This window comes from Eleutherodactylus coqui, chromosome 2 (genome assembly GCF_035609145.1).
Source record: "Eleutherodactylus coqui strain aEleCoq1 chromosome 2, aEleCoq1.hap1, whole genome shotgun sequence".
Taxonomy (NCBI): domain Eukaryota; kingdom Metazoa; phylum Chordata; class Amphibia; order Anura; family Eleutherodactylidae; genus Eleutherodactylus; species Eleutherodactylus coqui.
This window is the reverse complement of record NC_089838.1, coordinates 313,707,342-313,733,400: the sequence shown is the minus strand read 5'-3', so window position 1 is coordinate 313,733,400 and position 26,059 is coordinate 313,707,342. Positions and strand designations below refer to the sequence as shown.

At 45.1% G+C, this 26,059-nt stretch overlaps 1 protein-coding gene across 1 annotated transcript; it reads left to right on the top strand.

Annotated features, from left to right (window-relative positions):
- The first annotated feature begins 2,570 nt into the window (after positions 1 to 2,570).
- Positions 2,571 to 24,715, top strand: AP1M2 (adaptor related protein complex 1 subunit mu 2). Its single transcript, XM_066593590.1, has 12 exons — positions 2,571 to 2,725; positions 5,607 to 5,763; positions 8,195 to 8,262; positions 9,506 to 9,636; positions 11,653 to 11,800; positions 11,992 to 12,118; positions 12,977 to 13,119; positions 14,132 to 14,203; positions 16,867 to 17,025; positions 17,321 to 17,446; positions 18,489 to 18,564; positions 22,184 to 24,715. Exons 1-12 carry the CDS (start codon positions 2,684 to 2,686, stop codon positions 22,204 to 22,206), a joined length of 1,272 nt encoding a protein of 423 aa, XP_066449687.1. The 5' UTR covers positions 2,571 to 2,683; the 3' UTR covers positions 22,207 to 24,715.
- The last annotated feature ends 1,344 nt before the right edge of the window (positions 24,716 to 26,059 follow it).

Genomic DNA, 26,059 nt, shown 5'->3' with positions numbered 1-26,059 from the left:
GTACAAGTGGAGGAGACTTCAGGACCCTTCGTCACCTTGTGTGGGAATCTTCTGTGACAAATCTGCAGCGGTTTAAAAAAATAATAATAATAATATATATATTAGTGGCTTAAGAGTGTTAAGGCAGCAGTATGGAGTCCTAAGCTCTCGCTCACGGCCTGAAGGTTGAGGGTTCAATCCCTGCATGGTTCAGGTTGACTCAGCCTTCCATCCTTCCAAGGACGGTAAAATGAGTACCCAGCTTGCTGAGGGGGTAATAAATAAATTACCTGGAAGCGCTGCAGAATAAGTTGGCGCTATACAAATAAGATTTATTTCTTTATTATATATAGTAAACTCTAAAACGTCCTACATGTAGGATTGGAGGAGACGGGACGAGGCCGCTTTCCTTGCATCCTGCACTACTGGAGGCGGAAGGATCTGTACCGGCCTCCCATGTGCCGGTTCTAGTACTGGGGTTGTCTTATGGGGCAGTGGTGTAGTTATAGAGCGCCCCCTATAACTACACCACTCTGCACCCCTCCTTGCACAAGCTATAACACACTGGGGGACACTATCCAAACTAGCACAAAAGTGGAAATAAATGAGGAGCTTGTGTCTGATAGGGGGCCGCAACATCACATCGGGGGTCGTTCCTCATCCAACAATCCAGAACTGCAAGGAGAACAGACGGCCGGCCAGTTTGGACACACAAGCCTCACATTCGTGGGAAAATTGCACATTCCGGGGGCGCGATATGGGCTGATTTTTCACAGCCAAATTTTGCAGTCGCCCGTGTGAAATTAGCCTCAGCGGGCTGGACCCGTGCTCGGAGCGAGGGCCATTTCTGCTGCAGTGCTACTTATGTTAAAGCTTGGCAGCTCTGTAGTGCTGCTGATTTCCAGTAGGGGGCAGCGCTCTACTCATCCAATGTCTACCTTTAGGATCCACAGTGCAATACGGGAGGGGATGCTCCCTTTAACTGCTCCAACTACCCCACTAAACAGCGCCACTTTCTGCCGCGATCACACCCTATTCCTTCCTGTCCCCGCTGCCAGCATCGCGTGACGTTCTCAGAAGTGTCTGGCGCCGTCCCAACTTGTGGTCAAATTGTACCAACTGTTAGGATGACAAACGCTGACGGACATCCTGCCGCCGATGACACAGCGCAGCCTTAACCCCTAACAGTCACTTTGGAAAAAACCTCCAAAAATGTCCCTTTTTTATTATAGAACTTGAATTTATGTCTGATTTAAATATATATTTGGCGCAGAACTCAAGAGGCTGTAAGTGCGTTTTAACCCCTTAGTGCCATAACAAATGTTAGCCTTTTTTAAGACTAGATGCCATGGTCAGCAATGACTGCAGCATCTGCAGGGTTAAACGGCATAGTGTGTGTGGGGGCTTATCTCCTTTTCTGATTGATTAAATGAACAAAAGTCCTTGTTACCCTCCCCCGGGGACAGGAGGAGAATCACAGGTCTTCTCTACTGCTTCCTTCCCCTCTGCACACTGACTGAGAAGTGACAGCTGTAATTCAGTATTCCCGGCCCTACTTCAAACGGCTGTTTGGCTTTAACATGACACCACAAGCAGCTTGGTAGCCCTATACATTTGGATGAACAGAGCTTATCCTTCTTCAATGTATAAAGTCTGACATTGACTTGCAGGAATGCTGCCTTTCAACAGGTGGCGCTGCCGAGGTATTATTCCATCTCCCTTATGTCCTAAATATTGCAATGTACGTTATCACACACGGTCGGCCTCTTGGGGACATTTCACGGAATATTCCGTCACAGCTTTAAGGAATACGCCCTCCTGCGGAATATTCAGCCCCAAAATACGCGCTGCAGATATTTGCGCACGCAATACGTAAGGAACAGAGCCACTGATTTCCTTCGCATGCGCGGATTTACCTGTACATTTCAGTCGCACGAAGAAAAAAAAAGCGCAGCACGCTCTATTTTCCTGCACCAAAAGCCCCCTAGAAGTCAATGGGGGTGCGAAAAAGCGTGCGCAATACTGTAAGAGATGCGTGAAACACTTCATAATGAAAAGAACATACGGAACTCATTAGACTAATTAGCCATTTTAATCGGAACGCGTTATTTTGCTGCGTGCAAAGGAACATGCCTTGGGGCGGAAAAAGTACAGTAAAGTACATTGATGCGCGCACAAAAAGAGGAACGTTCATTCCACTAATACGCATACGCTCACGTGAAGGGGGTAATGCAAAGCCACTATTCTCCCTTCTGTGTGTGTCAGTCTACACTGCCATGCTGGATTAATATTCACAAACCAAAATGCCATCGATAGCGAATGGCTGCGGTGCAAGGGATTGTGGGAAATGCATAAAATTCTGTGAAAGTCCATGGGAAAAGCTGCCAGCTGCTGTGCGACCTCTAGCCTTGTGGGACTACAACTCCCAGCCAGACGTGATGGGACTTATACTTCCTTCCAGGATATAAATGGGCTCTATTATAAGTCACAGTTGAAGAACTTGAAAAGTTTCTTCTCTGCAAGTACTTATTTAAAGGGGCCGCACCCGCTGCACCTGGGGGGGAGGGGCTCACCTGGCCGGTACCTGCCTGCTGACGTACGACAGGTGCTCACAGGAAGGAGGAAGAGGAGGGTGGCAGCCATTAGGAAGCTGACACTGCGGCAGTGACTTCCAGCATCTGTCCCCCTCCTGTATATTGTCACCATGTCTGCTTCTGCCGTCTTCGTTCTGGACCTGAAGGGCAAGGTAAGTAAGTGCCCCCGCCGACCTACCTGTAGCGCCGGAGAGCGCACGACCGCGGCGTCTGCTCAGGGACTACATTTCCCATCATGCCCTGCAGGGTCTCTAGTGGGTGGGGATGCTGGGAGATGTAGTTTAGGAGCCATTAGCTCTATAGAAAGTCGCAGACAACTTCTGTGTCGTGACAGGAGGACGGAAAGTAAATAGAATCGAAGTAATGGGGATTTATAATGTACACTGGACTGTAATAGGCCCCATTAAAGTGAATACAGTATAAGAAGCGGGGATGTATAATATACACTGGACTGCAATAAGCTGCATTAAAGTGAAGCTCCATTATTATGCATATAAAAGGGGTATATATTGTTTCTTTTCCATGCCCTGCTCAGTGGGCTACAGTGTGACATGCTGGGACTTGTTGTCCCCACAGCAGTACACGATTGAAACTTATTGCCTCTATTATTTGCGAGGTGAGATGCCCCCTACCTCCGCCCCCCTCCCCCCAATACCCCCAATACATCCGCTGAATACACGGGACATAAAGTGCCCTTTTACACGAAGAAGGAAATCGTTGGATCGAGCGAATGCTGACAGAATCGTCTGCCTTAAAATGCCGCTGGTTTACAAGCGCAGATAGTCGTGTACGTAATTTTGTCGCTTACTCTGTTGCTTTTTACACGTTTTTTTTCCCCGCCTGCATGAATCGACCCTTCACAAATAGTAGGTTGTATTTTCGTGTGACTTTTTTTGTGCGTCTAGCAGCGCACAGCTTTCTCACCCGCATGAATGCACCATACATAAACGACAAACCAGAAGGGAGTGAACTGTGGGTTACTGCGCCCCCCGCAGTGAGGAGAAGACTGAATGAAGCTCTGGCTGTGCTAGCGCGCTGACGCCCCATTCACTTTCAGTGGGACTGCAGAGGTACCAGAGTGACCAACACCTCATTCATTCTGACATCACAGCTGGGAGAAGCGACCTCCGCAGTGCCAAGCAAAGGGGACACAGGACCCCCATTACAGAGATCGGCAGGGGCCTCAGTGGTGAGACCCCCACTGATCAGCAAGTTATGAATTATCCCCTATCCTGTGTATAAGGAACAACTTGTTGGATTAATGCCTTAATTTAGGTGATATTGAATGGATATCGATGCCTCATCAACCAGGTCCACCCACTTGTCTGTACGGTGCACCGGAGAAGAACCCAACATGAAGCAATTCAGTGTTCTTCCAAAGCTCTTCTTCAGGAAGTGGAATGAAGAAATGTGTAGTTGTCCAATCACAGTGGACAACACCCTAAGGGTTCCTGTCCACGGGCGATAGTTCATTGCGGTCCCCGTGGCGATAATCCGGCCATGGGTAACGCAGTGAACGCTTTCCATAGCGTTGCTGTAAAGCGCAGCTCCAATGTCCATGAGCGGAGAATCATAGCGATTCTCCACTCGCAGGATTCAAACCGCAGCATCTGTCAGATGGGCTCAGCGTGGAGATCTGACAACTCTCCTCCACGGCGGAATATCACTAGCGATTCCGTCACGGCCATGGACAGGGGGCCTAAGTTACAGTAAAAAAGTAGCAAATCATAAGGCGCAATGGCGGATTTAAATTGCAGAATCCGCACGGGGCACCCACATGGAAGATCCGCAGTTCAAACTGCCCATAGGGAACCACTGATGTCGATGGAAGCCGTCCAATCCACGGCGCATGTGCAGTTGACACTGCAAACGGGTCACGGATTCCGCAGGAAAGCAGGAGTGTGCGGGGGGGAAAAAAAAAAGTATTGCGCACGTGTGCCGGCCGGCACATTTGCAGTACAGAAAAAGAAGACGCGGACATGTAAGCAGGGTCCTCAGCCGGGTGGGATTCCACTGTGGTCTCCCGCATGCAGAGTCTGACCCGCCCGTGGACGGGAGGCCTTGTGCATACATTAGCTACATTGATGAGGGTAAGGAATTAGGATACAATGACTATATGGTCTCCGGGAAATTCTCAAGGACCGTTCAGTCCAGTATAGTTGCTTCACGAGCTTCGGACTAACCGGTGTTAACCCCTGAATGACAAGTGTAATGCAGGTCATCTTTGTACTTTCACACATGTAATCTTGGTATTGTGATTTGGCTGTCCATTCGCAGCTCTGAAACCGTCGTACAACACGTGTCGCTGCGTCGCCCCGGCCTCGGACCGCTGATTGTATAACCCCTTAATAGCAGATTTCGTATCTAAAACTGCAGAACTGCAGGGCTAGGCTGCATGTTTTTGCCGCAGATCTATACATTATGTGAATGGGCCGAATCCTTGTGTGGGACTTCAGACGCGGAAAGTGGCATTTCGCTTCTTTATTTTTTTGCAACGTGGTTTTAAAAAGAAGCCGAGGAAAAAAATCTGGATTCCCGTTCAAATGAATACGATGCGGATTTTGGCACAGAATCGGCACCAAGATCCGCCTTGTGAGCGTACGCTTAGATTGGGGTCTCAGCATTCCGGATTTCCTTATCTTTTTATTGATTCCAGTGGGCCACCATGTGACTCCCCTGTAATAACCACGGATCACAGGGGTCGTTGGACTTCATGGTCGGGAGTCTTATTGTGCGGATTCTGCACCGAAATCCGCACGTATTCTGTGCCTAACCAGTTTTTGATGGGACTCCATGCCATAGTTCATCCTACATGGACTCAGGCACCTGTCACATAGTATAGTGACATGCCGCTTATTTGTCATGGATTCCATATCAAATTGGGAATCCAAGCAGAATCTGTATCAAATTTGCAGTTAAATGTGGAGATTTCTGATGGCCAATTTTCAACGTGGATTTTGCCTGTATGACTATACCCATAGTATGTGAACCCCTCCCTCACCTTGTAACTGTGTATATGTTCCTCTCATGCAGCCCCTCATCTGTCGCAATTATAAGGGAGACCTTAATATGACTGAGATCGATCACTTTATGCCGCTGCTCGTCCAGAGGGAGGAAGAAGGCAACCTGACACCGCTTCTCATCCACGGGAAAGTCCACTTCTTGTGGATCAAACACAGCAACCTCTACCGTATCCTGCTTGCAATAGTAGATTGTCCATCATATCCGGTGTACGCTGTCCTACCAAAAGTAAGTGGACACCTGAGCAAGAATCACAAGTAGTAGTCATTTCCATAGGTTAATACTTAGTGGGGCTCCTTTGGCCCTAAGGACATCGGATACTCTTCGTGGCATACTTTCTACTAACGCCTAATACACTTCAGCTGCTATTTCCCTTCATTCATCCTGCAAACATTTGGCGAGTTCTCTCAAAGAAAATGGACAAAGAAGATGCGTCGCCCATCTACAATGGTGCAAGGAGGGATGTCATTGTACAATTGAGCAATGGGAGAACATTCTATGGAGTGATGAATCGCACTACTTCATCTTCACATCAGAAGAGGTATTTGGATGTTGAGGATGCCTGGGGAATGCCTTCTGACGGAGTGTGTTATGCCAACAGGTAAGTACGGTAGATGTTTCGTTATGGTCTGGGGATGTTTTACGTGGCATGATCTCCATCCTCTGGTTGTAGTGATACCATGAACATGGAGGTGACCCTGACATTCTAGACAATAATGTGCTGCCGACAATGTGGTAATACTCTAAGGGCTCATGTCCACGGGCAAAATGTGATTTAACATCCGCAGCGGATCTCCCGCGCGCGGATCCGCACCCCATAGGGATGCATTGACCACCCGCGGGTAGATAAATACCCGCGGATCGTCAATAAATGGCATTTTAAAAAAAATGGAGCATGAAAAAATCTGGACCATGCTCCATTTTCATGCGGGTCTCCCGCGGGGACGGCTCCCGCGGGCTTCTATTGAAGCCTATGGAAGCCGTCCGGATCCGCGGGAGACCTAAAATAGGAATTTAAAGCATTTACTCACCCGCAGCGGACCGCGAAGCTCTGCTCTTCCTCACGGCCGCATCTCCCTTGCTTCGGCTCGGCGGATGTGCCCGGCGCATGCGCGCGGCACGTCGGCGACGTGCCGCCGGCGTCAGGAATTCATCCGCCGGCCGAAAATGAAGATCCGGCCGTGAGGAACAGCTGACCTTCGCCGCCCGCGCCGGATAGGTAAATGCTTTTAAATTTCTATTTTCAGCGCTCATGTCCGCGGGGCAGGAGGGACCCGCTGCAGATTCTCCATGTAGAATCTGCAGCGGATCTGATTTTCCCCGTGGACATGAGGCCTAAGAATAGTCGGCCATACTTCCAACAAGACAACACGCCTTGTCACAGAGCCAACGCTGTTTTACATTGGTTTGAGGATATGCATGTTCCATGATTGGACCGACCTGAACTCTACTGAACACCTCTGGGATGAAGTGGAACATCGGGTCAGGAAATATGAACCCCGTCCATTTTCTTAGAGAGAACTCATCAAATGTTTGCAGGAAGGATGGAGGGAAATAACAGCTAAAGTGTATCAGACGTTGGTATAAAGTATGCCACGGAGAGCATCCGATGTCACTATGGCCAAGGAGCCCCACTAAGTATTAACATATGGAAATAAATACTACGTGTGATTCTTGCTCAGGGGTCTACTTACTTTGGTAGGATAGTGTAGAAATGATTGTATATTATATATTGTATCTCCCAGAGGCCGGTAATCGCTCTGTACAGTAGTTGTGAAATTACAACTCCCAGCTCAGGGCTGTCGGGGCATGTTGGGAACTGTTTTCACAACCACTGGACAGCCGTGGGTTGGATACCACTACGATAGAGAAATTTTGCAATGACTACTTTTTGTGAGACCTGCACACGGCACTGAGTAGAGGTTGTCATGGCCAACCCAGGAAACTGTATAAGGCCCCCTGTCCACAGCGGTGAATCACGCCGTCTGAAGCTTTCTATAGCGTTGCTATGGAAAGCGCCAGCCCCGTGTCCACAAGCGGAGAATGATTGCGATTCTCCGCTCGCGGGCGGCAATTCGCAGCATGCTACAAATTGCCCCGATTCTCCACGGTCAGCATATCTTTTAGATTAGGCGGATCGCGGAGATCCTTCTGCGGCTTCCGTGGCAGAGATCCGCATCGGGATACAGCAAGGCCCGTGGACAGGGGGCCTAAGGAAGGTCACACTATTGTCTTTATCATGCCTCATGTTAGACCATTGCTGGAGAGAATGGTTTACACAGGAGCCTCCATTACTTAAAGGAGAGCTTCACCTAAAATCCTCTTCTACTATAGAAATCTCTACACAAAGGGGTTTAGTTTCAGTACATGTTGTTAGAAAAACATGACTGCTCTCTTTTGCAAACAGCGCCACACCTGTGTACGGGCTGTGTCTGGTATTGCAGCTCAGCTGCATTGAAGTTAATTGTGTGTGCTATTGCAGCTGTGGAGAGGTGTGGTGCTGTGTTTGGAAGAAAGCAGCCATGTTTTTCTAATCCTAGACAATCCTTTCTATGATGTCTGTATATTGTAGGGTTGAGTTCCTTAACTCCTCTCTTCAGTGGTTGCATTAACCAACAAGAATGCCAATGCGGCTCTAGTCTACTCCTTCCTGTATAAAGTTGTAGAGGTAAGTGATTATTATCACTGCAATAATAATATAAAGCACCAGGGGCCAACAACGAGGCACATATAGCTGCAAAAGGCTACCCTCCCTATTAGGGCGGCTTCACACGGGCCGTGAACGAGTCTTCTTTGCGCTCGTGTATGCTTATTTTACTGAGCTTTTTCCTTACATGTTTTTTGCGTGCGTGACACTACCAAGTCCCAATGGCTATTTAGCCTAATGAGCTCCAGATGTGGTGTTCTTCCCGTGGAATTGCTCAGCGTATCGCGCATCTCCTTGCGTATTGGGTGCACATTTGCACCCCTCCCCCTGTAGATTTCTATGGGGGTCATTGGTGTGCAAATGTGCACAAAAGTGCTGCGATTTTATTTATTTTTTCACTCGTGTGGAAAAAATGAAATCTGAACATACCCATTGAAATCAATGGGTTCTATTCTCTGCGTATAGTGTGTGCAAATTTTGCGTGCACAATAATGCACGTAAATACACCAGTGTGAAGCTGTCCTTTTAAAAATGCAATAATCAAAGATACTTAAAAATATCCCCAAATAGGCAAACCCATAATGATAGAATACACAACTAATGGGTATATAGATATATGACCTCTTATGGTCTTGTAGGGTGACAGCAGGGTGAGCCTCCATGGAGTAGGGTCGCTCTTGTCAGGGCGATCGCCCCACAGCTGTGCAGGGCAATTGAAGGGTATTAACATGGATAGTATTTTATCAGTGCATCGCCTGAGGCCCACGCTGATCCTTCTTGGGATGACACATATATACATTGTATGTTGAATTCCAAAGTTTGAGTCTACAGATCGTGAGTACTGCATGAACCCCTGTTGTTGTATAGCCCTAGACCTTGAGTGTATAACCATTACTAATGTATTCTATCATGTGCTTGTCTACCGAGGCGTATTTTTAAAGGTATCTTTGATTAAAGTACTGTATTTTTAACAGTAGGGGGGGTATCCTTTGCAGTCATATAGGTAGGTGATCATGTACAGAGCCTTGTGGGCAAAATACTGTAAGTCACTGAGGAAGGAGTGAATGTAGGATAACTTACTGTATTTTATACTACTATAGCCTTGACCTATAATCCAACTGCCTGTCCTGGAATGGAAGCTTCATGTTTCCTTTGACTTCTCAGAGCAGTTACTATAGTAAGAGCCCTCGCTATCGCACTATAGGATGAGTGCCATACATCTAGGATGGTCTTGTACTTGTCTACCATTTCTTCTTCTATGTAGGTTTTTACTGAGTACTTCAAGGAGTTGGAAGAAGAAAGCATCCGTGACAACTTTGTCATTATCTATGAGCTGTTGGACGAGGTGATGGATTTTGGGTTCCCTCAGACCACAGAAAGTAAAATTCTTCAAGAGTAAGTTATTGGCAATCCAAGTAAATACTCTTGGAATTGTTAGACCATGTGAGATGTCTTCTCCTTCTGAATCTTTACCCAAAGCCCTGTGTCGGACCGGTTTTGCGGTTTGAAAATACAATTGTCCATATCTCAGTAGGCTTTTCCAAAGCTTTGGACTAAATTAGTATACCAGGACCGTACCAACATGGCATTACATGGCCAAAAGTATTTGAACTCCCCTTCTGAATTCAGGTGTTTTAGCCAGACCCTGTACAAACGGCTGCATAAAATCAAGCACACAGCCTTGCGATCTCCACAGACAAACCTTGGTGGTAGTATGGGTCATCCTGAAGAGCTAGCTGACTTTATTCGTAGTATAGTCATAGGATGCCACCTTTGCCCCATGTCGGTCACTATAATTTCTCACCTTCTAAATCTGCCCCAGTCAGCTGTGAACGTAAGTGTTTTGGAGTAATTATCAGAATATAGTACATAGCTCTCATGCACACACATGGATTGGAACTTCCGAGTGCTGAAGTGTGACGCATAAAAATTGTCTTCTGCTGCATCGCTCACTATGGAGGTCCACACAGCCCTCGGGAAATGACATTCGCACAAGAACTCTACGTTAATCACTTTGTGAACTGGGTTTCCTTAGTCGAGCAGCTGTGCACAATGCCAAGTGTCGGCAGGAGTGGTGTAAAGCATGTTGTCATTGGACTCGGACATTAGAAAACGTGTTTCTCAGTCTGACTGATGGATGGATTTAGAAAATACTACATACCAGAATGTATAGTACTGACTGTAAAACGTGGTGAGGAGGGGTTATGGTCTAGGGCTGTCTTTGATATTCGGTTCCTTATTTCCACAGATGAGTAATGTCAATCCTACAGCATACACAGAGATTTTTCACAATTGTTGTTTGCAACTTTGTGGCAACACTTTGGGATTGGCCCTTTCTTGTTCCAGCATGACTGTGCCCCTGTGTACAAAACAAGGCCCATAACAATATGGGGTTGTCTATCCAACACCTTTTGAGATGATTGCAAGCCAGACCTTCTCCCTCATTGTCATCCCTCAGCTCTAAGATTTGTCCTTAGACACTTTCTTCTGAGGTTGCTAGAGTCACAAAAGGGGGGTACAACATCATATTAACACCCATAGTTTTGGAATGGGACGTCCAACAAGATCATGTACAGATAGCAGTTGTTAACATGACTGTCACGTCATAATAACGTTTATTCCCCGTCATTGTTACAAGGCTTGTATAAAGAGTCTAACTTTGACTTAAAGGAATGCTGCCTTCCAACAGGTGGCACTGTGGAGGTATTATTTCATCTTCCTTATTTGCATATTACCCAGAGGAGCATGAATGGCCTTTTGAGTCTCCTCACTCACCTTCTAGGTGTTCTCCCTAAGGAGAAAAGATAGTGTTTCTGGCCCCCATCCCAGGTCTCTGACTAGCAAAGCCAGACTCCTACTGTACACTGATGAAGGGCAAATACCCTGAAACAGCTGTCTGTACATGGAGTCTGGCTTTGCTTTCTAATTCCCAGCCACTGTTTCAAGGCTTGTATAAAGAGTCTAACTTTGGCTTGAAGGAATGCTGCCTTCCAATAGGTGGCACTGTGGAGGTATTATTCCATCTCCCCTATTTGCATAATAACTTATCTCACAGCATTGTAGTTAAGCTATGGTTTGTTACAACTGTAAGTGTGTTGTCCACATACGTTTGACCACATAATATAACTTAGAAAAACAAAAGTTCTTTTCGACCATGTAGAGCGAAGCGTTTGAAGGTGGACACCAAGATCACATTTTTTGCACATATTTAGACCCATAGGAAGCTTTTTGCCGGTCTCTAAACACAAACTCTGAACCTAGTTGGAAATGGTATTCATCGAATTACCTTGTTTTGAGAACATAAAAAGTCTTGACTATATTTCATGAACTTTAGGTTACGTAACATGAAGGTTGTCTAGTGGTTGCCTGTAGGTACGGTGGTCTTCATCCCTCATCTCTCTTCTGGTCTAGATATATCACACAACAAAGTAACAAACTTGAAACCGCCAAGTCTCGAGTCCCCACCACTGTGACAAATGCAGTGTCCTGGAGGTCTGAGGGACTCAAGTACAAGAAGAACGAGGTCTTCATAGACGTGATTGAATCTGTTAACTTGCTGGTGAGTAGATTTTATTTTGTGGAGTCTTTTTTTTTGAAGAAGCTTAAGGATATGGGAAAAGTCATGTTTCAGAATGGGAAATGAAACCATCAGCAGTGGCAACTTGTGTACCAAGCATCACCACTGCTTTGTCATGATGATGGTGAGTAGCAATTATAAAGTGTACTATGGGCCGTATGGTTGTATTTCAGGTGAACGCTAATGGTAGTGTTCTACTAAGCGAGATAGTGGGAAGTGTGAAACTCAAGGTCTTCCTCTCCGGGATGCCAGAGCTGAGGCTTGGATTGAATGACAGAGTCCTCTTCGAGCTAACAGGACGTGAGTACCAAAATGGCGAGGTTGGGGTTGTCTGAAGTCAGCAGTGGGGGGAAGAGACCACAACTAAGTCAGTGGTCATAGTAAATCTATCCATTGGCTGATAGGGTATGTAGGGAACAAGATATTGATCATATGGGTGGTCCAAGGTTATAAAAGATATGGTAAGGAAAAGTTTTTGAGAGTTGCCTCTTGACCTCTGAGAAGCGTTTCTCAGGGGTTTTTAACGGTAAGAATGATAAAGTAAACGTAAATCCAAATAGGTAGGCCTTGAGACAGAACCACCAAATGTGGAGCATGTCCGCCAGAAAATGACACTCCCGAAAATAATTTGAGGGGTAACCGTTGACCACTCTGGCATTCTGAACCAGAGTGAGGTACCATCTAGTCAACACCTGGAAGTTGGTCTTTAACTTCAAAAGTATTGAGCAGATCCCTAGAGGTGGTGCCACAAAGACAGACTCGCTATGAGGACCTAATGGCTGAAACCCCACAGGAAGTTTATCTGCAGCAACCAGCAGATTCTCTCTGAAGGAAATAGAGGGTTCGTGGTCATGAAAGTTGGGTCACAAATCATACCGAATATCAAAAATCAAGCTACAAGTAACAAAATTAGAATGCCAATTCTTCTAGAGTAATGGGATGACCCACCATTAAGTTTTACTTGCCCCAAAAGTTGCCAGCACATGTAACAATCTGCTACTCCCAGGGATATGCAACTTTTAATGCAGATTTGCATAAACCCCGCCCCTTTTTGGTCTAGTTTGTACGATTGTTCCACAAAAAACTGTTGGCATGTGTTTTATTGGGTTAAATCGCAATACCCCGACCACATTTAAATTTACTTATTTTGATGCCTAGGTAATAAGAATAAGACTGTGGAGCTCGAAGATGTGAAATTCCACCAGTGTGTCCGTCTGTCCCGGTTTGAGAATGATCGCACCATCTCGTTTATTCCTCCAGATGGTGACTTTGAGCTGATGTCTTACCGTCTGAATACGCAGGTACTAATCTGACTGACTGTATACAATCGGTCGTCTTTGCTTTCATCGGTTGTGTAACCCTGCCTGTCTAGTCTCCTGCAGTACAGTAGGCTTTACTCATATGGTAGTCTGCCGGCTTGCTCAATTACTACCTGTAAACAACTAGATGTCCCTTTATTGTATCAAGTAGTTTGAAAGTCCAGAAAGTGGCCTTGTGGGACCAGTAGATCACTTACAGATGATAAACCAACTTCATTAGTAGGATTCACTTCTTTTTTTCACTGTTTACTGCATGCTCCTCTATTGGTCTGGCTTTATAGCTATGTTCGAATATGAGGAATTTTTATACTGCCAGCCATTAGGCCAAGCTGGCAGAACACCATGCTTATTATTTATTCTTATATGTTCATCTGCACGTGTGTTCGTCACAGACTTTCTCAGGATGCCATACCCTTATGGCTGTCCCTTCAGGTGGTCCAGTTGGAGTGTTTGGCAATCACGTTTCTCTCTCCCCTGCAACTCCGAGGAACCAAACCTAGAATTTTGACTTTTGGGAGATGTTTGAGCACATACAGGGTTCCCTAAACTTAGTTGAAGAAAGGCCACTTATCCCTGATGCTTGTGGGGCCTCGAGGCTCAGAGGATCAGGAGCCCTTCTTGTTTAGAAAGAAGGCTGTGATAGATTGCATCCATGTGAGCATTTTTTAGTAGTATAATCTCCTGTTTTTTTGATTAAATGAATAGATTTTTTTTTTAATTCAGTCATTAGAACCCCAACCTCTAGTGATAATTGAAGGGCCCTTCTGGTAATATTCAGTCAGCACAACACAACTGAAAAGTGAGACCTATGAAAAAAATCTGCAAAATTAATGCATTTATTTTTAAAGGGGCCAATGACGTCACATGACTGCAGTCATAATTATTGGGCTCCAGTTTGTAGATCCCCATCTGACGTTGTATGACTGTTGTATTCTTGGAAGTCATATAGTGTGGTAATACATAGTTATTGTGATTTTTGTTTTAATCCATGCAGGTTAAACCTTTGATTTGGATCGAATCTGTCATAGAAAAGTTCAGCCACAGTCGACTGGAAATCATGGTGAAGGTAACACTTGATAAAACAATGGAGAACTTATAGAATCCGTCCTTACAGCCACAGAGTGGCATAGAGAGGACTGGCTCTATGACACCGACGGTCAGTTTTAGGGGATGGAAAACTGGTCAGTTTCCCACGGCCCTTGGTTTGCTAGGGATTCTGCAGCACAGGAACCCTATGCAGTGACACCGTGTAAACACATGATGGCAGAACTGGGCCTCACCTGTAGCAATCGCCTTTCGCTGGCACTAACAGGGTTTCCCACTACTCGGATACCCGCAAGATTTACAGTAGAGCTGAATTATGTAACAGCACAGTCGGATGAACAATTATATAAACCACGTATTAACACTACTAGGTAAAACAAAATGCAAAAATAGGAATTCGGGAAAATGGAGGTGGTAATCTGTATGGATGGTGATGGTAGTCCAGTAATGGAGGAGATGAGTGATGGTGAACAGATAACTAACTTTCCCAAAGTCTTCCCCTAATCTATCCCTCAAGGTAAGCCTAACACCAAAAGCCACTGTCCTTGAGGATTCCTAAATACATCCATAGTGCAAATCCTGTCTGAAAAGCTGTCTCTTAAAAGCAACAAGAAGGGCGCTAAGACCCAGAGACGAGAAAGCAAAAGGATTGCTGAACTAAAAAATCAAAACTCCAATACAAAGAGCAAATACCGATAATAATAATCTTTATTTGTATAGCGCCAACTTATTCCGCAGCGCTTACCGAATTACTTTGCTGTACCGTCTCCTTTCCCCAAAAACTGGAGTATAACCCAGCTTGATCACTAGCAAGGGAGATAAGATTTTAGCAGGCTTTGATAGCTGCAGTTCAGTCCTAGATTATTGTCGTGACGCCAGTGTCCCTAGATGAGTCATGCGTTACTTGTGATTAAGGGGTTCACAGACAGAGTGCTTTTTTCAAAACTGGGGACACACGGTTTCCTTTTACTCACATTTCAACTTGTACTTCTCAACATTAACATACAGACTTCAGAACGGTTTTCTAAGCGTTACCTTTCTGAACACATTTTGACAATAAAAGGTTCTTCTCTAGAGATGAGCGAGCATACTCGCTAAGGACAATTACTCGAGCGAGCATTGCCCTTAGCAAGTACCTGCCCGCTCGGAAGAAAAGATTCGGCTGCCGGCATCGGTGAGTGGGGAGTTGCAGGAGTGAGCAGGGGGGAGCGGGGGGAGAGAGAGATCTCCCCTCCGTTTTCCCCCACTCTCCCCCGCCGGCACCTGAATCTTTTCTTCTGAGCGTGCAGGTACTCGCTAAGGGCAATGCTCGATAGAGTAATTGCCCTTAGCGAGTATGCTCGCTCATCTCTATTCTTCTCTCAAAACACACATCTCAAATCGCTGTTATCTGAAGGACACTTTCTAGTGTTATATGGTCTCTCAAAATCACTTTAGCTGTAACTGGTTTCTGTGCTTTCCCCTCCAGATGCAGTTCAGCGGGGGCTCTTGCATTCCCAAACCAACTCTTAAGCAGCATCTCCTGTGCATTCGTCCCTGGAGGAGGCAAGCCTTCTAGCAGCAGAGACATAGCAGCAGCCTAGCCCTGGCAGGAGCATCAGCCCGTCTCCCCTGTGGGCACCTCCTTCACTGGCCACATACCATACTTCTTCTACTCTCTCACAAACTCCTCCCCCATTATTCTAAACCACCAATCACAACAAACTTAATGGGACAGGGAGACAAACAAACTTACTTAAAAACAAATAGACTTCCAAATCATGAAGGGACCCTACTCTGGGTCACTACAGTAGAGACCACACGAATAAAGCTACAGTGATAAGAAACAAAAGCCTGACTAGGAACAAGACACTAGAAGCAGATAAGCAATATTGTACTGTATTTCAATACACATAGCGAACGCTATAACCAGCAACACCCTGCAAAGGATAGGAATATTTAAAGGTAGGCTAACGAATCAGAAACTCCTCTCTAAAAGTGTGACAGTGAAACAAAATGGTTACTGATCTCCGGGCTTGCCCCAGTTTCTTATTATGCACAATTCTCTGCTGCCACCATTCGCAATACTGACGAAGAGGGCGTGAAACGCGTGTATCCCTGGTCCTTTTCATTAACTAAAAACAGAAGTGTGGGAATTAATCCCTTGTGATATGATTGATTTGAGAAAGATGGTTGCGCCGTTTTCTAGTCACTGTTTTGTTTCACTGTCCCTTCTCTAAACGCCTGCCTCTAATAGAGCAGCCACCATGATATTTCCTGAATTCATAGGCACTATATAGGCCATCCATCTTTTCTCTCCAAATGAGCCTAAGCAGAATCAATGTGGTCAGTTGAGCCGCTGTAATGGATTAGCTGTAAAAGTGTTGCATAAATACTGCCCCAACAGCATACTAGAAGATGGGACATGAGGAAACCATGGGAGAACTTCTGCTGGCCGTAATACCCCATGAACAACCTAAAACCACCCTGCGTTAAGGGGTATATGGTGGAACTGCCAGGCAGTGTTATATGGGAATTGTATGACGGTGGTTTGTGAAAGCATTACTTGGATATGACTCTATATGGTGGTATTACAAGAAAAATCTCTATAAAATGGCAAATTGCCCTACTTAGCTTGTTGTCCAGATAGTGTAACACCTAGCACTTGGCTTGATGCCTTTATGTCTTTTCTTTGTTCTCTATCAGGCAAAGGGTCAGTTTAAGAAACAATCTGTGGCAAACAATGTGGAGATTTCTGTTCCTGTTCCAAGTGATGCAGATTCTCCAAAATTTAAGACCAGCGTGGGCAATGCTAAATATGTTCCTGAGAGAAATGTGGTTGTGTGGACCATCAAGTCCTTTCCGGTGAGCAAGAAATAGAGATTTTTATTTTTTTTAATATATATGTGGTTTCCCTCTACTGGATCCTGAGGACTAATAACTACTGTACGTGGTTAGTTTATTTTCACAATGTAAAAATTTGGTGTCCTTACTTGACAATACTGTAGTAGATGTCTTGTTTTTCATGTATTGAGTCCACTGGGCCACCAAGGATGTCGCTGGGACATCGAGATTTACTAACTGTAAACTACTAAAATGGTCATTATATGCCGGTCCACCACAATGAAATCATGTCTAACATCTTGTCATCATCATGCAGGGTGGGAAGGAGTATCTGATGAGGGCGCACTTTGGGCTTCCCAGTGTGGAGACAGAAGAGTTAGAAGGAAAACCTCCAATCGCTGTAAAGTTTGAAATTCCTTATTTCACGGTCTCTGGAATCCAGGTACATGGTATATGAAGACCTACTGTGTAAATGTGTAGGATAATATCCCAGTGAAGTGTTCAGGGATGGGACACCCTTCAGCCAATCAGATTATGGGAATTATAGATACAACCGGACATGAGTGCTGATCCTGGGTGGGTGGTGATCCGCCAATCGTGATTATTACTTTCGGAAGAGAAGTGGATCATGGTTACATTAGACTAGCGTGCCTTGTATTCTATGGCTTCTCAGAAGGTTGAGGATTGACTTAAAGTACCTTTACGGGGACGACTGTCGGACACATATGAGTCCGCTAGCCAAGCCATGGACTACTGCCCGACTATTGCTCCTGTGCTTACAAAGTAGCAATGGTCCTTCAATGAATGGTGGTGAAGCAGGCTGGGATTGTTCCGACCCTCTGGCCTCCATTCACAGTAAACCAGAATCTCTCAAACCTCGAGCGCTCCTGTTTACACGGTTCAATAGTCGCTTGGTTTTTAGTTTTACTCAAAACAAAGCAACTCCGACAAGTGAGCGATTTCTCACTCGGTGCCCTGAAAGGGAAGCTACTAGAGATGAGCGAACCTACTCGTTTCGAGTAATTACTCGATCGAGCACCGCGATTTTCGAGTACTTCCGTACTCGGGTGAAAAGATTCGGGGGGTGGGGGGAGGCGTGGCGGAGCGTGGCGTAGCAGCGGGGAACAGGGGGGAGCCCTCTCTCTCTCCCTCCCCCCCCCCCCCCCCCCCCCCCCCCCCACTGCAACCCCCCACTCACCCACGGCGCCCCCCGAATCTTTTCGCCCGAGTACGGAAGTACTCAAATCGCAGCGCTCGGGCGAAAAAGGGGCGTGGCCGAGTACGCTCCTTCATCTCTAGAAGCTACCTTTCCAGTAGGTGGAGCTGCAGAGGCCTTATACCATATCATTTGCATATTAGTGCAATGGTCCTCTAGGAAACCTGCTTATGTCTCCTCATGCCTACTTGGCACTCTCCACAAGAAGAAACAGAATCCCTTCTGATCTACATTGTAGTAATTATTATCTTTGTCCTTTTTTTTTAAGGTTCGTTACATGAAAATTATTGAAAAAAGTGGATACCAGGCGCTTCCATGGGTCAGATACATAACCCAAAGTGGAGGTATGTGAAGGACACCTAAATGTCTCTGGAGGTCTTCTAATAGATTCTTGGACCCCAATACTGATCCGTAAACGCCAGAATGCTACTGATTTAGACTACCCCATCTCTCTCGGATTTTACATAGAGGTCTATGTCCTCTTATAGAAAGTAGATGTAATGACTAATCAGAGTTCGAATGTAAATCTAAGGAGGGCATACAGATGTTAGAGGGTGGTCTTCGCACTTGGGACCCGCTTTGCGATCCAGAATGAAGAGCTGCCCTATGAGAGGAGCTCTTGTTCTGGTAGACTCAAGCTGCCATGTTCCTCAGCAGGGCTGGCCACGGCTTCCACCAGCAAAGTCCGCCATGTCTCAGGATTGAGGACAAGGATGACCAGTTGATTGCTGCAACTACTTTATTGTGAAAGGGGCCGTCTCTGATAAGGCAACTCTTTTAAAAGCCAAAGAAACATTGAAGGGATTTGGGCCAAAAGTAGGTATAATTTTGCCAAAATAGAAGTTCTGCATCCAGTACTCCCTCTTTTATCGAAAAAGGGGAGCATCACATAATTGCATTAAAACATGAAGCCCCTCTTATGGCTAAAAGGCGTTGATAGCTGGCTGTGCGTAGAATCGTATATGGTCATCCTAATAAAGGATCTGCCTGCTCACGTAACATGTCTGCTTTAGTAAATACTTGTATTTCCTATGAAATATTCTGAAGCGTCTTTTCTCAGACTTCTGCAGTGTGCCGTTGCTCTATTATTCTTCCTGGAAGTGTATGCCTATAATGATAACTGGGTGTTACCATTCCCCTTATCAATAACATGTCACTTCCTATACACTCCAGCATTGTCCCATCAGTACTGACAGTGTGTAGGGACACACATATTTTGACAAGGAGGGGTGGAGGCATCTAGTTGTCATTCCTAAATTTCCAGGAGGAATAACAGAGGGATGACACAATGCAAAGTTTTAAAGAAAAAAATGTTTCCGTACTGTTCTTTTATGGGGAATACAAGTATTTACTAAAAACGGACATGTACGGAGAGCTGACAGGTCCTCTTTAAAGGGGTTGTGCCAAATTGTAAAGTTGTTTTCTCTCTTCATTTCCATTACACCACCAGAGATTGCCAAGTGATTGTACTTGGTAATTTCTAGTTACCCATTGAAATGAATGGAGCAGTGGCGCATTTGGGTGACCTCCGCCCTATTCATGCAGGGACCTTCAGAATCCCAAATCTCAAAATTGACACAGGCACTTTAACCCCTTCCTGTCTCGGGGTATAAATGTACACCCTGAGTGAGAAGAGTCCATCAAATGGGTGTAAATATACATCTTATGTATTGTCTGGGCCCAGAAGCTGAGCTTGCGCCATCCGCAGTAGGTGCTGGCTATGACAGACAACCTCCTGCTATAACAGAGGGGATCGGTGAGAATGCCAATCCCTGCTGTTAAGCCCTAACATGTTACATTCATTGTTGATTGCAGTATGTAAAAGATTGGCAAAGGGTTGGACACTCCCCTCTGTGACATAATGTGTCCATCGCAACATATTCACAGAGGGCTGATGGGCTGCCTGCACAACTGGACAACAATCGATGACATGCGGGTCTGCCATAGTCGGTGAATGGTGCGATAATGCACTACAGTACAGAAGTACTGCAATGTATTACCTGAAACGATTATGCGATCGCGGGTTCGTGTCACCTACAGGGACATAAAAAATGTAAAATTATTAATAGTTAAAAAAAAAAAAACCTTATTGCGCACTTTCACCTCTTCATTTAAAAAAATGTTTAACTCGCGTTTTGGTATCATCACGTCCAAATAATTAAACATCCTTTTTTTTTTTTTTTTTTTTTTTTTTTTTGTTTCCTGCACATCAAATGCTATAAAAAAAAAAAAACTGAGCCAAAATGATTTCTTGATTTGTTTTACAGCGTAACTATTACTAAAATTGTTGCTTTATTAGATTCAATTAAAAACCCCCACAGACGGACCCTAGAAGGCACTCTCAATTGGCCGGTAGACAACAAACTTAATGCACACTCAGACATAAACACATAAAGTCAATGACTAGAGGACCAGTAAGTCAAGGACACTTTAGTGGCTCCCTTAGCGGGATTCGGTGTTGTCCTTTTAGCCCCGTCTGATCTCCAGTAGGTACTGGTTCCTCTAATGTCTAGACCCGTAGAGCTAGTGTCTTACCCTAAGTAGTAGGTAGACGCATGGTCTAGATTTAATACGGTGACTCCAACAATCTAAGCTAAACACACTCAGGAGTTACTAACTCGTACCCAGACTGAGCCAAAATGATTTCTCTGTTTGTTTTACCTCCCCAGAAAAAAATGCAATAAAATATTCAAAAAAACCATCATAAAAAATAGTGCGTGACACATTAAGGAAAATAACAAGCCTTCACACAAATGTAGCAATGGAAACATAAAGTTATAGGACTGTGAATGCAGTGATGCAAAAAGAAATAAAATCTATTATATTAAACTGGAAAAGAAAAACAAAACAAAAACAATCCTATAAAAAGTGGTCATTTTGCTGTAAAACCCGTCCTGCGGTTCCATCTCAGGCAGATCTGTAAATGATGAGAGTTGTGGTGATTAGATGAACGGTCTTGTCACCGGAGGCCCTAAAAGTGGTTCCCCCCCCTTGGCCTATAAGAGGCTCTCGGAGGCTCCTTGTGTGTAGTGACCTCTTCTTCCGCTTGTGTAGAGCTTGTTGGCCACTAGACGCCTCTACGACGCAGAGAAGAGATTTCCCCCCGTTACCAGAGTCTGAGAGGAGCGCATTATTGGGATGTGAGAAGCTGGATGGTCGTATCAACGAGTTGTCCCCCACCGGCAATTCTGACCAGACTGTTAGGAGGTGTTGGGACCAGTGGATGTGTGAGGGCACACAAGGTGACCGGGCTCAGGACGCCCCCTACAGACCACCAGTAGAGAGGAGTGTCTGACCAGACTGCTAGGAGGTGTTGGGACCGGTGCATGTGTGAGGGCACACAAGGTGACCAAGCTCAGGACCCCTTCCCCCCCCCCCCCCCCCCCCCCGACAGGCCACCAGTAGAGAGGAGCGTCTGACCAGATTGTTAGGGGGTATTAGGACCAGTGGATGTGTGAGGGCACACAAGGTGACCGGGCTCAGGATGCCCCCTACAGACCACCAGTAGAGAAAAGCGTCTAACCAGACTGTTAGGGGCTATTGGGACCAGTGGATGTGTGAGGGCACACAAGGTGACTGGGCTCAGGACCCCCGACAGACCACCAGTAGAGAAGAGACTCTGATCATCTGACAAGCACCAGCAGCTCCAACTGTTTTGTTCTCCATCATCCCGGGCAGGTGGCGCCATCGTTACACTCCTGTGTCTGTCGGAACCGTTTCTAGGCACTTGGCTGAAAATTTCCAAAAGATCTTTGCGTCCTTGGGGCCAAAATAGGCTGCATCATTTAGGATTTAAAGGGATTGTCTGAGACAGGAAACCAGCAGCACCTTTGTCTCTGGACTGTCTGTTATCACGCAGTTCCACTGCAGTCATCATCAAATAACAATCTATTCTCTCCGTGTAATTGGCGCTTCGGATCCTTTTCTTAGTCTAAATCTGAGCACTTTTCTTCTCCTTCACAGATTACCAGCTCCGCACAAACTGATTGCAGCCGAGACCCATCCTGTGTGTGAGGTGCTGCCGTCTCCGTCCTCTACTGTGTTGTCATATGGGAAATAATCTAATATTTTTGTATACTACAGAGCACTTGGGTTCCGAGGACGGCTTTTATGTTTTGTGGTTGTGATATTGCAGTGATCAGTCGTATCTCGATAGTTGTCATAAATCCTAATTGCTCCGTGTGACAGATCTTGGCACTGCCTGTTATGGGGGAGGTCTGCAGCCTGCCGAGGGCACCTATGATGCGACTATGAGGTGAATGGTGCCTTCTTCAGGTTACATACTGAAAAAGGCTGTCCTGTGTGTGAAACTCGGAGATCTCTGCCTGTAAGGGAAAAGTATTTTATCAAAACTTCCGTCCATATATCAAACTGAATTAAACTTTTTAAATTAGTACGTCCTTAAAAAAAAAAAAAAAGGCTAAAAAAAACCCCAAAAAAATAGATTTAGAAAAATATACCCTTTTTAAAAAAAAGTATAAATACAAGTATCTTATTTTTATTAAATATTTAGATTTGGGGGAAAATGATGGGAAAGTAGATAAATGTGATACATGTGCAGTGGTGTGTGTTTGTGAAGAAAGTCTTGTTTTCCGAGCCATGGAGGCAGACCTTTTTTTTTTTTTAAAGGTAACCTGTCCAAGTTTTACAATGCAATCCATGATAAACCAATGAGATTTCCTTATCGCTGTTTGGTTCTGTATTCCTTACAATCTGCTTTTGGAGTTTTCTCGCACTGTATTCTGGTAAGATTTTGCAGAACAGAGTCAGACTTTTCCCTCCCGTCCCACCAGGCAGCCCCTGTTCTTGGTTGGCATGTAGACTGATTTCTCATCTTTGCTGTAATCCTGCGCAGGCGCCGCAGCGAACCCTGGCAGCGCCTGCGCACCTCCGCTCTCCCTTACTTACCGAGACTTCAGCAGCGTACTACGCTCCTTGAGGATCGTTACTCCCACCGTCATCTGAGCTCGGGCGCAGTGGGAGTAACTATCCTCAAGGAGTATGCTATTACACAGCAGTGAGACCCTCTAACGAACTGTTCTTTCCTCCCCTCCACCCCCCAGTCTGCATTCACAGGAAGCAGTCAGTTGTTCAGTCGCTGCATGCGTTTACAGAGGACCATTAGTGCTCAAATTCCCGCGGGAGCGCTTGTCTCTGATCCATAATCGCCCCGGTTAAAAGGGCTATTAAAGGTTTATCGTAGATTACATTGTAAAGCTTGATGACCAGTTCGCTTTAAACAAAGCTGATCAAATTCCTTGTATGTTTTGTAATAAAGTTAAGTAAATAATGTTAACTATTTCAAAATGGCCGCCTCCACCAGTCTTAAAGGTCTTGTTGACTTTGGAGAACCCCTTCCAAGATGAGGAGCCCCTCTCCGTCCAGAGAACTGGGGGAGCATCTGAAGAGGAGGAGCTGTCATAAGCTGACCATCCACTTTTGTGGGGGGGGTTTTGTTTGTTTGGTTTTTTTTTTTCCGCTTTTCATCTTTTTTTCGGAAAGGGATTTTCTGCTTTATACCATTGAAGCTTAATCATTTTACACTAAAATTCCACTAATCCGGCATTCTCAGGGCCACCAAGGTACTGGATTTGTTGGAGAATTGGACAATCTGGTTGAGCCTTATATCAGATTAGCATTAAAGAAAAATGATTTATGTAGCCACCATGCAGGGGCCACATAACGTCTAGCGATCACCGATAGGATGCTGGACCATCTGTGTCATGGCATCATCACTTCTGCCCCAACACCCTGATGATGACCTTTCCATGCACCGCTGGGTAATAATGTAGGACTGGATAGATTTATTTATCAGGACCGGCCTCACTTCCTGCCAGAATAGTGTTGTTATAATCTAGCATGTAATTTAACCCCTTAGTGACCAGCCTATTTTGCAACTTAATGACCAGGCAAATTTATTTTCTTTTTAGTGGTTTTTGTTTTTTTGTTTTTTTCCATCATCTACTTTTGGAGAACCATGACATTTTGACATTTTTATTTTTTCATTGACTTTTGTGGGATAAGGTGTATTTTACTTTTAAATAGCACCAATTTGGAGTACATATAATAGGGGATGAAAAAATGCTGTTTTTAATGGGGTTCCCCATGCAGTATAACTGACACGTTACCTCTTATTCTACGGGTTAACACGATTTAGGTGATACACGCAGAAAATAAAAATACAGATCTAGTATTACTATCCCACAATATAGAAATGTAAAAGAAAAAAAAAACCCCCACGTATAGCTGGTCACTGAGGGGTTAATCCTCCATCCATTTCTGGACCATCAGGTGCCCAATTAGGGCTCATTCACATGGGCGTATGCAATTTTGACCCGTGAAAAACACCATTTTTCACTGTGTGCGTACGTGTACTTTTTACATCCGTGTTGCATTCATGTGTCATCCGGTTTTCATGTGCGCAAAATAAATGCAAGAAGGCCCAAATGATGTCCGTTTAGTCACAATCCCCAGAAAACTGTGGGGGGGGGGGGGGGGGGGACTGCAGTTCACAGAGATGCTAAGGGTGGATTCACACGACCGTATGCGGATTTGCACGAGCGTATATTGTGGTAGAACTGCTTTATTTACAAATTAAGCATTTTTACAATATCTACAAAACCTCATCTGGGTACATTTTCCTGTAAAGATACCGCCGGCCAGTGAGTCTCCACCCACTCAGTGCTGCCAATAGCTGCAAGATCCCGCCTCCACTGGCGGCCACGGCTGGACTGAGTCTCAGCCGCATGTGGCACCCTGATTAGGATGGGTTTTCAGCTTCTGGATGTGAACAGGAATGTTTCTATCCTCGGGCACCAATTAGAAGTCTTGGAAAAGTTTATTAGGAAGTTGCAGAACTTTTCTTTACACTCGGATTAAGCTTATTTGCATAAAGTAGGAAATCGCTTTAACCCTTTTTGTCCTTTCTGGGATTCCATACTTTCGTGTTTTGACTGCTTTGTTACGGTTCTTTTACCACAAGGAGAATGTTTATAAATGAAGAAGTTTATCTGATGAATCAACACGTCCATATGTCTGCTGTGCAACAATAAAGTGTACCACTAAGTTACATCCCTTGTGTCCGGAGTGATGACTGATGTGAGTGACAAATGTAACCCGCCAAATACAAAAGTGGTCGATCCTGTAAGTCACAAGAAGTGTGACATGCTGGAAACCACCAGCCTGTCAATAATAGTCCTTTTTTTTTTTCAAAATTAAAAGAAAAAAAAAAAAAAACTTGCAATACCGCTTCTCACCACTGCAGGTGCACAATAATTTCCATAGATGCCAATGCAATAGCGCCTCTATGAACTATGTCTGCATTCAAGTACAGGGGTGGACCACTGAAAATGGCCAATCTCCGATCCTGGCACCGCACTCTTTATGAAAACTGTTTAAAACGAAAATCTGTCTTTGTTGCCCATAGCAACCAATCACAGCACAGCTTTCATTTCGCATCAGCAGTATAAGACAGATTTTCGTTTAGGGTGCGTTCACACAGGCGAGCGCGATACCGGTCGGAGAAACTGACTAATATCCAGCTTGTAAAATTGTGGTTGTGAGCACGATGCTCAAACGCATCCATCTACTGGTTAAAGGCTTTCAATGGTAAAAATTGCATCCGCATGCAAATCGCGCGGTACGGAGTGCGAGTTATTTTTAAGTCCTGATAGGAAATAATGGGTGATTCCTTATTAGGAGCCTTGCAGCATCGCTGGGAGAGACCAATGACCCCTGTGCATGAATGCGTTATTAACACGCGAGCGTCCGTATCGCTATCTGAGGGAACATGCGCGTGGTATTCGCCGGTGTGAATGCAGCCTTACGCAGTTTTTATAA